At 30.7% G+C, this 14,008-nt stretch overlaps 1 protein-coding gene across 1 annotated transcript; it reads right to left on the bottom strand.

The window, feature by feature from the left end:
• Positions 1-3,485: 3,485 nt before the first annotated feature.
• On the bottom strand, positions 3,486-3,980 carry LOC116004772. The gene has a single exon (XM_031244936.1). The coding sequence runs from the start codon at positions 3,978-3,980 to the stop codon at positions 3,486-3,488; it is 495 nt and encodes a 164-aa protein (XP_031100796.1).
• Positions 3,981-14,008: the final 10,028 nt, after the last annotated feature.

The raw sequence follows: 14,008 nt of genomic DNA, 5'->3' as shown, positions 1-14,008 counted from the left end.
GTTTTGCTTCAAGGTGTAGTTGGACATGATTCGTTTTTGGTGTTGCCGACTGTTTATTGTCTATAGGTAGGTCATTGATTACATTACATTTTTCTTTTGTTTTGTTTTGAACCTCACTAGGTACATTTATGTACTACCTTTGTTCCATTTTGGTTGTTTGGTTCGTTTAACGAGGTTTGACTGAAGTTATTTGTAATTTAATTTTTCATAATATTAAGTTTAACGTTAATATATAAAATTTAGAGTCATTTTCATTTTTGGTTCCACTGTTATTGGGACATTGCCAACTTTAGTCTACTTTATTAATTTTTGCCATATTGCGGTCAGTCTTATTTAGTCCTTGTCATTTTTAGTCCATCGTTAAAATTTTCGTCAAATGACCGTCCAAAGCAGAGATATTTTTGGTCTTTTCATGCTTTGGTCATCTCCTTGACCCTTTGTAGTGGTTTTCCTTACACATTTTCATCCAATGAAGTGGTCCGGCGAAAGGCATGGCTTTGTAATGTGGCTCACAGTAAATATGACAGGTAAAATGGGACAGAGAGAGAATTTGATTTTTATTTCTTCTCACTTTTGTGAATATAATATGTGAAGATTTGTGAGGATATGGTTTAGAACACTAATTGTGACAAAAAAAAAGTTAATTGTGACAAAAAAATTTAATGTAGTTTAGGAAATCCTTAATCTACGAGGCACTTTTTTATTGAGAAAAAGTTTGAATTCATTATGAACAAATTTAAAGAGCAGATGCCATCTGCCCCATTTGTAATAAAGAGGAGGAAGATGTGGACCACTGTATTAGGAGATGTAATAAAGCAGCTGAAATATGGGAAGTATTAATAATTTAATACCTTATGGGGCATTAACAGTGTTTTTTTCTAGTGATTTTGATACTTGGCTAACTAACAATGTGGCAGGTAAAGTGCATGGAGACAAAGTCAACAACTGGGGTGAAACCTTTGCCCTCACGGCATGGTGGATTTAGAAATGGAGATGTAATACTGTCTTCAGAGAGGAATCATGGGACAGGGGGACGAAAATCAAATGGATCTACGCGCAACAGAAGGAGATGGTGAAAGCCTTCGAAAGGAGGAAAACTCTTGGGTCGAAACAGGTCAAACAAAGGAGGAGGAATGGAATACTCTCCATACTGATGCGTCGTTCACCTCGCACAACATGTTGACAGGTTGTGGAGGAGTTTTGAGAAATTCCAAGGGAGATTGGATAAGCGGATTCAGCTGCACCTCAAGAACGGGTCATGCCACGGAAGGCGAACTTTGGGCGATCTATGCTGACCTCAAATGGGCATGGAAGGCAGGATTGAAGAAACTCCTTGTGTTGAGCGACTCCAAACATGCTGTGGAGTGGCTTACTATTGGCCCTCTACCTTTAGGACCGTGTGCCAGAATCATGGAGCTTTGTAAGGACTGGCTTCGAAAGGATTGGGAAGTCAAGATCGATCACATTCCAAGAGATTCTAACGTTATTGCGGATTGGCTTGCCAAGGTTGCTACCAAAAGGAATTGCGATTGGATTGAGTTTCATTCTCCTCGGGAGATTATTAGAGATATCCTTGAGATTGATAAAGCTAAGCTTGTTTTCATGCATGATAGCTAACCGTTGTTCTGGGTAACCCCCTCCCTATTCCCCCAAAAAAAAAAAAAAAAAATTAAAGTGTAGTGTTATATCTCTTTCTATTGAAACCTTATTCTTAAGTATTTTTTTTTTTAATTTTATCTTAGCATTTTATTCTTTCATTTTGATTGAGATTGAAATTTATATTTTTGTCAACAATTTAGGACAACAAATAACCCAACAATCTCCCCCTTTATCAAAATTTATGGCAAAAAATTTGTCGAAGTCCCAATTTAATACTTTATTTTTCTGACCTGATCGTAGTACAGTAATTTGATCCAATCATATTTTGAATATCATTATTTATATTGTAACTGACATAAAAATTTTTAATATATTAAAAAATCATTTTTGTACATTAAAAATTTATTTTTAATATATTGAATGGTTATTTTTTAAGTATTAGATATATAAAATTAATGTATAAATGACCTTTTTTTTAAAGAAAGGATAAGATTTCATTAATTCACAGCATCCAAAATTAAAACATTCAACAATGTTTTTTTTTTTTAAATTTAAATTTTAGTGTTTAATAGTAGTTTTAATGTAGTTTCTAAATATATAAATTTTACATACTACTAATAAACTTATAATATTATGAAAAATTATATTGTAAATAACTTCAATAAAACCTCGTTAATCGAACTCAGCACATAAAATGAGATGGAGGGAGTAGAATTTTCATATGTTGCTAAGATATACAGTTTTTTACTAAGCTGCTACTGCAGAGTTTACGAAATAACTTTTACATATGTACTAACAATCTCAAGTTACTTGTTGAATTTTTCATAAAAGCAACATGAGAAATTTGACATTTTCTTGTATATCAAAAGTTTCAGTTGTTATACCGTGGACCAAGGTCGCAAAACGATGTCGTTTTAATAAGTGGGAGAAACGGCTCATGTAAATCTCCGTAACTGATACTACAGTTCATCTCAAATGATACTATAGTTGTGTTGGATTGATACTGTAATTGTATTGAACTGATACTGCAGTTGTGTTGAAAGGGAACCGCAGTTGCGCGAGACGGATGTCATTTGCGCAATGTCCACAGTAAAATTTGCGCAAAAATTTTGGTTTGATGATCCTTGTTGCTTAGTAAAGGAAATAAAAAACTTTTAAAAGTGTTTCACATGACTAAAAACGATGATCAAGCGTTCCCTTGTTTATACGAGTCTGAGATTTCTTACACGAAACTCATGTTCCTAACAAGTCATATAAAAGTTATTGAAATAATTTTAAAGTTGAAGGACTTTGAAGTAAGAGTTTGAGAAGTGGAAAATAATGCAAATATTATGGGGTTCATACTTTATCCTTCTAATAATATAGAGTTTTTGAATTTTTTGTACTCCTAAATTTTACTCACTAAATTTCTCTATGATGTGGTGGTTCTTGATAAGTCATTTTTTCATGTAGGTCCCATGCAAGTGTCTACATCAAAATTTTGTATGTAGAAATAAAAGTTGAAAAAAAATGAGTGTTTATCATAATAGTACTTTTAGTATAGTTTCTAAATATATAATTTTTGTATATTAATACTAAATCTAATATTATTAAAAATTAGATTAAAAATAACTTAACTGAACCAGACACATAAAATAAGACGGAGGAGTATCATTTTCTAAGTTCAGACTTCAGAGTAGTTTAAAACCCCACAAGCCAACAGGAGGCCTTTCAAACATATACTTCAAAGATGAGGGACCAAATTAGAAAAAACACAAAAACATCTTCCAATTTTCCTTTGTACCGCCTCAACTTTCTTCTCCTCCTATTTTACACCCCAAATCTTTTCAAACTTTCTACTTCCACCCCTACCCCTAAAGTTAACCTAACAAGCTAAAAAAAAAAAGCTACATGAAAAGCTCAGCCTGCAGCAAATAATAGTAGTTAGCAGATTGATCTTCAAACTCCCACAATCCATCATCGCACAAAGAGAACGGAAAACCCTGGCCGTCCGCCCCATTCTCATCGGCGTTATCTCCGCCGTCCGTCCGTAGATTCGGAATGCCGAGCTCGTCGTCAGACGCTTCCAGAAGGTGCCTGATGACGTCGATTCTGTCGTCATCTTCGGTTGAGCTCGGATCCGGACTCACTCCGTGGGCCGGGTCGCGGATAATCGGCCCAAATTCGGACTCAGAAGACGAAGACGAAGACGAAGAAGAAGAGATCTCCTGTTGAAGAGTAGTGAAAATGCCTAACTCGGCTTCGACTTCTAGGGCTCCTTTCGGCTCCTCTTCTTCTTCCTCTTCCAGAATGGAGAGGATGTGATCGAACGGCTTGGAGCGCTTCGAAATTTCTCCTTCCATTGTTTCTAAGCTTTCCTCTCTTTGCCGCTTCTCGGCCATTTTTAGAGAGAGAAAGGATTATATATATATATGTGTGTATAGAGAGAGAGAGATAAAGCTAGAGAGAGAAATGAGATGGGATGAGGAGACAGAGAAGGGGAAAGAAGGGTATATATAGAAGCGGAGATCCAGTCAAGATGGTGAAAGCACAGACAACTCCAGGGTGGGGGTTCTAAACAATTTTAATTAATTAATTAATTTTTATAGATATTCACATCAAAGGACACCATTATTTTTTTTTCTTTTTCTATTCAATGGTCCCCTGACCCCACAAGAAACTGATTAGGAAAAAAACAAAAAAAAGAAATTCTATATGTATAGTTTGAGATAAAATCTCTTAATATTATATTTTAATTTAAAAATATTACGTCTTTTATCAAATATATCACACTCTTCTCGCATATAATAATCCGTGAGACTGGCAGAAAAGTCCCTCATAGTCTTATTAGTGAAAAAAAAATTGGGCATGTGAATTTTTTCTACCAAAAATTTATGTTTTACATTTTGAATTTTTTTTTCTTTAACAAAGACTTTAGTAAAAAAATAAATAAATAAAATAAAACTAGAAATTATGTATATTTAAAGACAAAGTATTTGTAAATATACACTTAAAGTTTTTATACTTGTACTTTATTTACGTGTACAATAACATGTTCATCCTACACAGTCACAATTTTTGTGACTGTTATATATCTAATCTTTTACAAGAGATATATAAAAGAGTAAAAAATTAAAACTTAAGAAACACAATATATAACTTTACATATACAAAAGTTATTTACTTTGGTAAGTTATTGGCCGGGGTTCACAAGTTGGCATGCATATTCCAAGATTAGCTAGCTGTTGTCATCATTTTTTTACCAATATAAAAATATAAAAAGTTTGGTTCGCTCCTTGGAAAAAATTTCAAGGAAAACTTACCCAAATTGTAGAATTGTATGTTGGAATATTTAATTCACAAGTGGTTCAGTGGTTGGGTTGATACCCCCAATTTCTTATATAAGCAAAAGTTATTTTTGTTAACTTTTCAATGCAAGTTTATACTAATACTAAACTTAGTAAATTAAAACCTAAGGGATAGTTCAAATGACAAATGAGCTCTTTTTGTGGAGAATAATTTTCAGTTAACCCGAGTTTGATTCTCTCACAAGTGACGATTCTCCCTGGACCAACTCCCGTGTCTCTCGGAGTGAGTAGGGATTAGTCGAGTGGACCCGAATAGTAAGATAAATAGAAAGACCTAAAACACCTCGTGATTTACACCCAAAAACTTAGCAAATTGTTTTTTTTTCTTTCGATTTGCCTTCTCTAGTGCCCTTTGGCAGGGATTTTAGGGGCTTAGAATTAGTCTAACGTAAGCAAAGGAACCTAATTTATTAAAAAGATAAATTCAACTAAAACATCTGAAATGGAGTTGGGAGCTACAAATTCACACCCAGTTCAACCTTATATTTGTTTCACTAAAATTCTAACCTAGTTTGTCTCTTTCATAGTTCTATTCTTTTCCATTAGACTCCCTGAAAAATATCTTTCTAGTCTCTTATATTGGCAAGACAAAAATGAGAGGGTGGTGAAAATACAAATAGGGCATGTTTTTATAGCATAGTGGTCCAAAGATGATAATGAAGATTGGGGCAAAAACTGAAATTTTCTTTGTTAGCTATTAACACTGCACCGTACCCCCATTGTCTTATTTTCTTTATTAGCTATTGAAAATTCTTGGTAATTACCATTATGGCACCACGTTTTTAACTAAGGGTCAATTTGGGAACTTGAAAAATACTTTTCAGAAAATAAGTTTTAGAAAATGACTCATTATTTGAAAAATATTTTAATTTTTTAATGCTTGGCTAAAGGTAAAACGCTACTTTTTTTTCCATTTTAACTGAAAGTTAAGAAATTATTTCTATTTGGTTACGTTCAATTTCTTGAAAATGAACTTATTATTATTATAATATAACAAATAATATGTTCATTTTCAGGAAAATGATTTCTAGACATCATTTTTGGGGTTTCCAAATAATTCTATTTCTATTATTATAATATAACAAATATTCTATTATTCTATTTCTATTTTTTAAACCAACCAAATACTGAAATAATATTTTTAAAGTATATTCTTTCAGTGAACCAAATAATGGAATACAAATGTTATTCTATTATATTCCATGTCTATTCCATTATCCATGGAATAACATTCATATTCCTTTAAAATTCTATCTGTAAGCCAAACATGCTGTTAGAGTTTTTAAGTTGTGCTTTCGTTTGAAAAAGTGGTAGAATAACTGTAATTATGTGGAAGTTTTAATAACTAACAAAGAAAATAAGTTAACTTTAATTTTAAATGTGCACATTTAGAGTTTTTATTATGCACTTTTGTATTTAAAATTTGTAAAGTACCATTAGCTTCTTTATTCATTTTTCCTTCAATGAATAGGAATTCAGAATGATGATAAGATATGTTTTAGTTGGGAGGGTAGATGGTGTAATTTAAAAAATAATAATAATAAGGATAGTTATGAGTTTATTTTTGAAATGTTATTTGTGACAAGTTTTAAAAAATAATAATAATAAGGATAGTTATGAGTTTATTTTTGAAATGTTATTTGTGACAAGTTTTCAAAATAAGCTAAGTGATTATTTTAAATTATTATTCTTTCAACATATACAATTTATATTTTTTAAATTTAAAATAAACTATAACCTCTTAAATAAAGTATGCTAACAGACTCCTAATTATGAGTTTATTTTTGAAATGTTATCTGTGACAAGTTTTCAAAATAAGCTAAGTGCTTATTTTAAATTATTATTCTTTCAACATATACAATTTATAATTTTTTTAAATTTAAAATAAACTATAAACTCTTAAATAAATTATGCTAACAGACGCTAATTCAAATTGAATTTATTGTTTGGATCAACTTTAATAAATTAGTTTAAATTGAACTAAAATTTCAAACTTTGATAGGCTTTGTTTGGCAATCGGTAGTTAGCGGATTGTGTTAACATTTAGCGAATAGTGGATCGTGCTAACGGGTTAGAAAAGCGAATTATATCAACAATTAGTAAAATAAAAATATTAGATAAAATTAGATGTTTAGTGTTAGCAGTTAACATTTAAAATAACTTTTATTATTATTATTATTATTATTATTATTATTATTATTATTATAAACAAATTAAAAAAAATAAGGGGAAAGACTCCCCTTAATTTGTCACCTCACTTTTCTCACATCATAGAAAAAGTGGAGTGGAGCCTTAGATCAGAGACTCCCTATATAAGGAGCTCCACTATCTGCTTGCTCATCCAATCCCCACATTGGATGGACAAAGCATGAGTAGCATGGGCTCCTCTATTAAAGGAGCCTTAGGCCCCTCCTTGAATGCAATAAAATTTATTATTATTTTTTTTAAATTGAGGGACATTTTGGAGAAGTATAATTTCTTTTTCATCAAAATGCCAACCATAAATGTTGTTAAATATTGCGTTTAGGGTTTCAATGGTTTGGAGCAAAACACTACTCCAAACCATTGAGTTACCAACCAGGTTTTTGGCGTTTTGAATAACTTAAAATGTTAAAGATGGTGGAGCTGTCACAATTTTTAACAGATTCGGCATTTATCTAACAAGGCTATAAAATTGCTAACCTTATTCGATTTTTGTTATAAACATTGCAAACACCAAAAAGCTAGATTCAACTTTATATATATATATATATATATATATATATATATTTCACATCTCATTGTTTCAATATCAAAAAGAATAATGTTTTTCATAATTGAAATTAGGAGATCAACAAAGATGGTTTTATACTTTTATATACCTCAAAATTTTCCTTAGAAGGAAAAATGTACGAAGTAACACCGGAAATTCGAACCTATGCAACAAAATCGTACAGCATTGAAAATATCAAAATTTATTAACTGTACAAATACAGGTAGCGGAGTCAGCACGGCATCTGTATTGTTGCAAAGGACTATCATACTTGGAACCAATAAATAATTCAATAATGGTACGTAGTTAGTATTTCTAAGAAACTGTTTTTTTCTTTTTTTCTTTTGGCGGGAGAATCACTCATGATATAATTTATTCTAAAATATATATTTTTAGAGTTAATATCAATTGGGGTCCTTCAAGTATAGTGGTATCGTCATGTTTAGTCTTAAATTTTTAATTTAATCTCGCGTGGTTTTTTAACTCTCAAACATGTGCCTCACATTTGCCTACTGGGCTTGTAAAAATACGACGGCGCTTTTTTCTTTTTCTTTTCGATTTTTTTTCCTCTCTCAGTCTCCTTCCTGGTTGGCGGTAAAAAACCCAATAGATGACCTTGCTCTTATGGCATTTTTCACACATTGATAAATAAAAGTTAATAAATGTGTTAATTATTCTGAAAAGTTAAAATTATAATTTATGCACCTCCATAATATGTCAATTATCAATGTCACTCAACATTTACACCACTAATAATTCAAGAGTGATTTTGATAATTGACATATTATGAAGAAACATAAATTATAATTTTTTTCCTTTTTTTTTTTTGAAAATATTTCCATGCAATCTAGCTAGTTAAACAACTATTGGGTTGAAATCCATCTAGAGCAAAATCTAGAAACATAATAATGTTCTCTGTTATATTTGTGTTCCTTAATTTATTTGGTGTTTTTAACGTGTAAAAAAAAAACATATTTAGTTCATTCTTCTTTTAGAAGTTAGTTAACACACCAGGTTTTATAATTTATTTCCCTAGATATAGTATTCTTTGAAAATTTCAAAGCATTTAAAAAATAGTATCCCGTAATATTTTAATTTTTGTTAGTGTTTCTTTTTAATATTTTAATTTTTGTTAGTGTTAATATTATGTTTAAATTTTAAAATGAGAGAGGACAAATGATACTGACAAAATCAGATGGTTCGAGCTCTATGTTGCAGAGTTACAGACGTTTGCCCACTTGCTCCACCCTTATAAACAATTTTTTTTTTAAATGATTTGATTTTTTTTATTTTTTTTTTGTGAGTGTGTGTATAAGGATAGTTTGAAAATTCAAAAGGTGATTTTTGAAAATTACTTTCTTATCTTTTTTTAACGTTTAACTATTTATACAAAATGAAATTATCAAAAAATATATGTTTTGATGGAAGAAAAATACTCATTCTGAAAAATCAACGTCTTTCGATAATTTACTTAATAGAAAGATATTTTCTGAATCCTTTTCTCAAATTTTTCTCTCTCTCTCACTTAGAGTGTAGGAATTTTTCACATATTTTAAATTTTAAATTAAAACTTCCTCATAAAAGTTCTATAAAATGAATTAATCAAGGCTTGTCACATTAACAATTTCTTTAAAATTTTTTAAAAAATGATATACAACGTTTGTTTTTCAAAATCGATGCCATATCATTTATTTATTACGTTGGCGAAAACTACGTCGGATAATAACCGACTTTATATGTAAAAAATAGCCGACGTTAAATTTTTTTTTTCTGTAATTGTGTACCTTATCATCATTGACAATTTATCTTATTTGAAAGTGTTCTCATGTGAAAATTATTCTTTCAAAGCTATCCAATATTACTTTTGTATATAAGGTCATCTAGCTAGCCACATCTTTGATAATTTATTATAATTTAACTATTATCTTATAAAATATTACGGAGTAGTATTTACGAGAATAAATAGGTTAAAAATGCGTCAAATGTAATGCTCATCCATACCTTTACTTTGTTGTGCTCGGTTACATATCTACTTTTATTCTTCAACTTTTACAAATAAACCAAATTTGGTAAAAAAAAAATCTAAAATATCCTTACTTTTATTATCAGACATCACTTTTTTTTTTTTAATATGATAATGATGAGAAATTGGGTTGAGTAAGAAATTAGTACAGTGAATAATAAAACCTATGATAGGAGGAGATCGATGTTCATGGTCTTGGGTGGAGAAGTGGAGGAATCTGAAGCAAGATATTTTAACCAAGTTAGGTTGTTAAAAAGCTAGTTGTTGTAAGTATTTAGCAATAACGTAGAATTATTTATATATATCATACAATTTTACAAATTTTGAGAAATGTAATACTTACAGCACGTTTGGTTCACGGAATAAATTTTAAGGGAATAGGAATACTATTCCATAAGGAATGGAATAGGTAAGGAATAGAATATGAATTGTATTCCGGTTCGCGGAAGGAATAGACTTGGAATTGTATTATAGGGTTTGGTTGGTTAAAGGAATAGAAATGGAATATATATTTAAAAGACATAAATGCCTTTGTACAAAATTTATTATTATTATTATTATTATTATTATTATTGTTAATACCGGGGGTTCCTGGTAATAGCTATTATTGTAATAGATCATTCCCAGAAATATTATTCCTGGGAATACAACTGCTTACCAAACAATGGAATAAGCTATTATTGGGAATGCTATGTCATTCCCTACCTATTCCGTGAATCAAACACCCCGTTAGAATGCAGATATAATGAGGAGCAATTTCACTTAGCTATATAAAAAGCATAAGTGTAAAAGATCATGGGGGACTTTTCGAGAGCATACAATTACATATTGCATCATAATTATATAATTCACGTACTTATTACTTAAAAGAGAAACTTGGGGACCAAAAGGATATTGGTTGATAGATGTCTCCTTTTCATATCATATCATGCACTATTCTTTACATTCTCTTTACTTTTTCACATACAAATTCACTACTCATGTTTTAGGATGTGTCTAAGAGTAACTCTACTAGCAATTTTTTTAAAGATTTTTGCAAATTTTGTGCTGAGTTGGATGAGAGAGGTGAGAGAAGAGAGAAGACAGTGAAGTAAGGCTATCCCCAATAGTGGTGTAGAGAGAGAAGGGGTGAGGTTATCCCGCAAATATGGAGTTTTTGGCAGTGAAGTGGGCTCCATTGTGAGGAGAAGAGATGTGACTCACAACGCGTGAGGCGCAACTCTCTTGCCCAGTCGTGTGCGTGCCCTCCTGAGTGTAAATCTGTATTTTTTTTTCAAGATTTTGATTTTGTTTTTTTTCCTTTTCTTTTTACCCTCCCTTTCATCTCCTCTTCCTAGTCACACATGCAAAAACTCCTCAAAAACTCCAACTATTGAGAATTCCAATGCAAGTTTGGGTTTTATGTGGGACCCATGACAGGAATAAAAACAAAGAATCTTCATTACAAGTGTGTGTTGGGCGCACTTGCCACGCCAACTGGGCACGTAAATAATAATAATAACAATTATTATTATTACTATTATTTTTCTTGACAATTATTTTCTCCTTTTTCTCTTTTTTTTTTCTTCTCAGTCTCTCTCTTAGATGTCTTGACAAAAACCTTCAAAAAAATTTCAATTGATGAGAATGTTTAAGACAAATAACTATCTGATAACATTTTTGTATGTTTTATATTTAATTTAGTTAATAATAAAAAGTCAACAAAATAAAAGTGAATAAATAGTCAAATTGATAGTTGAAAATAAAAAATAAAAAATAAAAATGCCACTGACAAAAGTGGTATTTTATAATTTATTCTAATAATTTGTTTAAGCAAAGAAATAAATAACTCTTTTCAGAGCAGAGTTTTTTACTTTTAAAAATAATAATTTCACGAATTTCAACGTAGCAGACACAAACGGCTACGAGCCTTTATTCCAGTAGCATCTTTCAGGGGTACGTGCTGGCGTACGTGCAGGAAATGAACGGCAGATAAAGATTCAAGATTTTGATGAACGGTGAGGATGGATTAACAGTACCATTATTTTAGTAGGTCAAATTTGATTATCAGATGGACCTAGGATGATGTGAATCAATAATTAAATAAAAAGAAAAAGAAAAAAAGAAGGAAGATTCGTCTAGGGAAGAGACAAAGCGTAGAGATTGATTAAAGAAAAGTAGGCCATAAAAGGAATGGCTCAAGCCCTGCCACAATATGCCAAAGCTATCCCTGCTTTCATAGTACTTCTTGTCTACTTTTTATTGCTTTAGATTTTTATTTTTGAAAGAAGAGATTTGTATTTTCTAAGTCTCACGTTATGATTGGATAATAATTTTCCAAATTAGATTTCCAACCGGAGTATAGTGACCTATTGACTTTCTTGGTTTGAGCCAGGTATAAATAATTTATGTTGGTTTACTTTTACAATGTGGAGTTTACCTTGTGCACACTCTCGCGTAGTGATTGCGGGGTTCACTCGTCATCCAATTTTTTGTTTTCTATTATGCAATAAGTAATGAAAATTGATAATTGTTAAAAGCAATATGATTATTTGCATTCAATTGCATATAAATGTTCTACATAAATATTTATACTGAATGCTTAATAAAACTGTTAAATATATAAATTGTATTCACTATAAAAAAAAATTAAATTTACAGAAGAAAATAATACAAAAAAATTAATGAAAATCATAAGTATTTCAATGTTTTCTTATAATGATTATTAATACTGTCCGTTTTATTTATTATTCATTGGTCAAATCAATCATTATATATTTTTGTTTCTTTATTATTAGTATTTTTAAATAATTTTAAAGTTATTTATTTTTGTATTCCATAGTCATTTTAATGTAATTTATATACCTATAAATTTTATATACTAATAATAAATTTAATATTATAAATAATTTCAACCAAATATCATTGATTGACTGACATACATAAAATATGATGAAAAGAGTAATAAATTAAATAGTATAAAAATTAAATTATAAACAATTTGAATTAATCTTCTTTAATTTGGTACCCATAAAATAAAGGCAGAAGGGTCAAATAGGCGGATGTACTACAACTGATTGTTCATCTAGCACCATGAACTACAATATGGTCCATCTAGACTTCAAACTTATTATTTTGGAGCAAGCAAACCCTCTAACCAATTTGCTACCTGTAATTGCAGGTATTACAGGTCATCTAGAGTTTCGACCAACTCCGGCAAATCTCCGGTGAACATCTGACCAAATTCCGACAACTAAAATCATAATATCAACGACCAGCAACCGTTGACTGTTGCTGTCGCCGGTCGCGTTCTGCCGAAGAAGGTTGTTCGCCATCTCCGACGATTGGAGATGGCGACCAGTCGGTCACCTTGGCCTTCTCCACTTCTGGAGATGGCAACCAAGTTGGTCGCCTTTTGCACGGCCAGAGAAGGCGATTAGCCATCTTTGGTAGAACGCGACCGGCGACAGCGACAATCAACGATCGCTGATCGTTGATATTGTGACTATAGTTGTCGAAATTTGGTCAGATGTTCACCGGAGATTTGCCGGAGTTGGTCGAAACTCTAGATGACCTGTAATACCTGCAATTACAGGTCACAAATTGGTTAGAGGGTTTGCTTGCTCTAAAATAATAAGTTTGAGGGTCTAGATGGACCATATTGTATTTCATGGTGCTGGATGAATAATCAGTTGTAGTACATAGGCCTATTTGACCCTTCTGCCTAAAATAAAACATATGGAGGACTTCCTCTCTTCCATTTTATCAGACATGTTTATTATTTATTGATTAATTCAACTCTTTATTCTTTACTTATTTTCTTTATTATTTTGAAAATTATTTTAAATTTATTTTTTTTATGTCTAATAATATTTTAATATTATTTTTAAATATATAAATCGCGAATCAAACATACAAAATTGGATAAATGGATAAAAAACCAAAAAAAAAAAAAAAGAAAAAGAAAAAAAGTGAAGTGATAACATGATAAGATTGAGGTGATATATGTCGAGTACATTTTTGACACCTTTGGAGCTGATAACTGATATGACATGTTCCCCCTCCCATTCAGTACCTACTAAGTACTACATCCCCCTATCTACCACACCTAACAATTTTTTAATGCTTTTCAATGCATCCATATTATTTATTGTTGTTATCTTTTTTTTTTTTTTTTAATAATAAAAATCTGACAAAGACATTATAAGTTTGTAACAGATCTCGATATTTGAATAAAAATGATATGTTTATTTTTTGGAAAAGTTGCATTTTTCCTCTTTAAATTATATGGTAATTATAGAATTCGTA

This window comes from Ipomoea triloba, chromosome 14 (assembly GCF_003576645.1).
Source record: "Ipomoea triloba cultivar NCNSP0323 chromosome 14, ASM357664v1".
Taxonomy (NCBI): Eukaryota; Viridiplantae; Streptophyta; class Magnoliopsida; order Solanales; family Convolvulaceae; genus Ipomoea; species Ipomoea triloba.
The sequence above is the reverse complement of the archived record's forward strand: the minus strand, read 5'-3'. Positions and strand labels throughout refer to the sequence as shown.

Bases quoted from the DNA above. Each gene is read 5' to 3' on its own strand.
- LOC116004772 (XM_031244936.1), bottom strand. From the start codon at position 3,980: ATGGCCGAGAAGCGGCAAAGAGAGGAAAGCTTAGAAACAATGGAAGGA.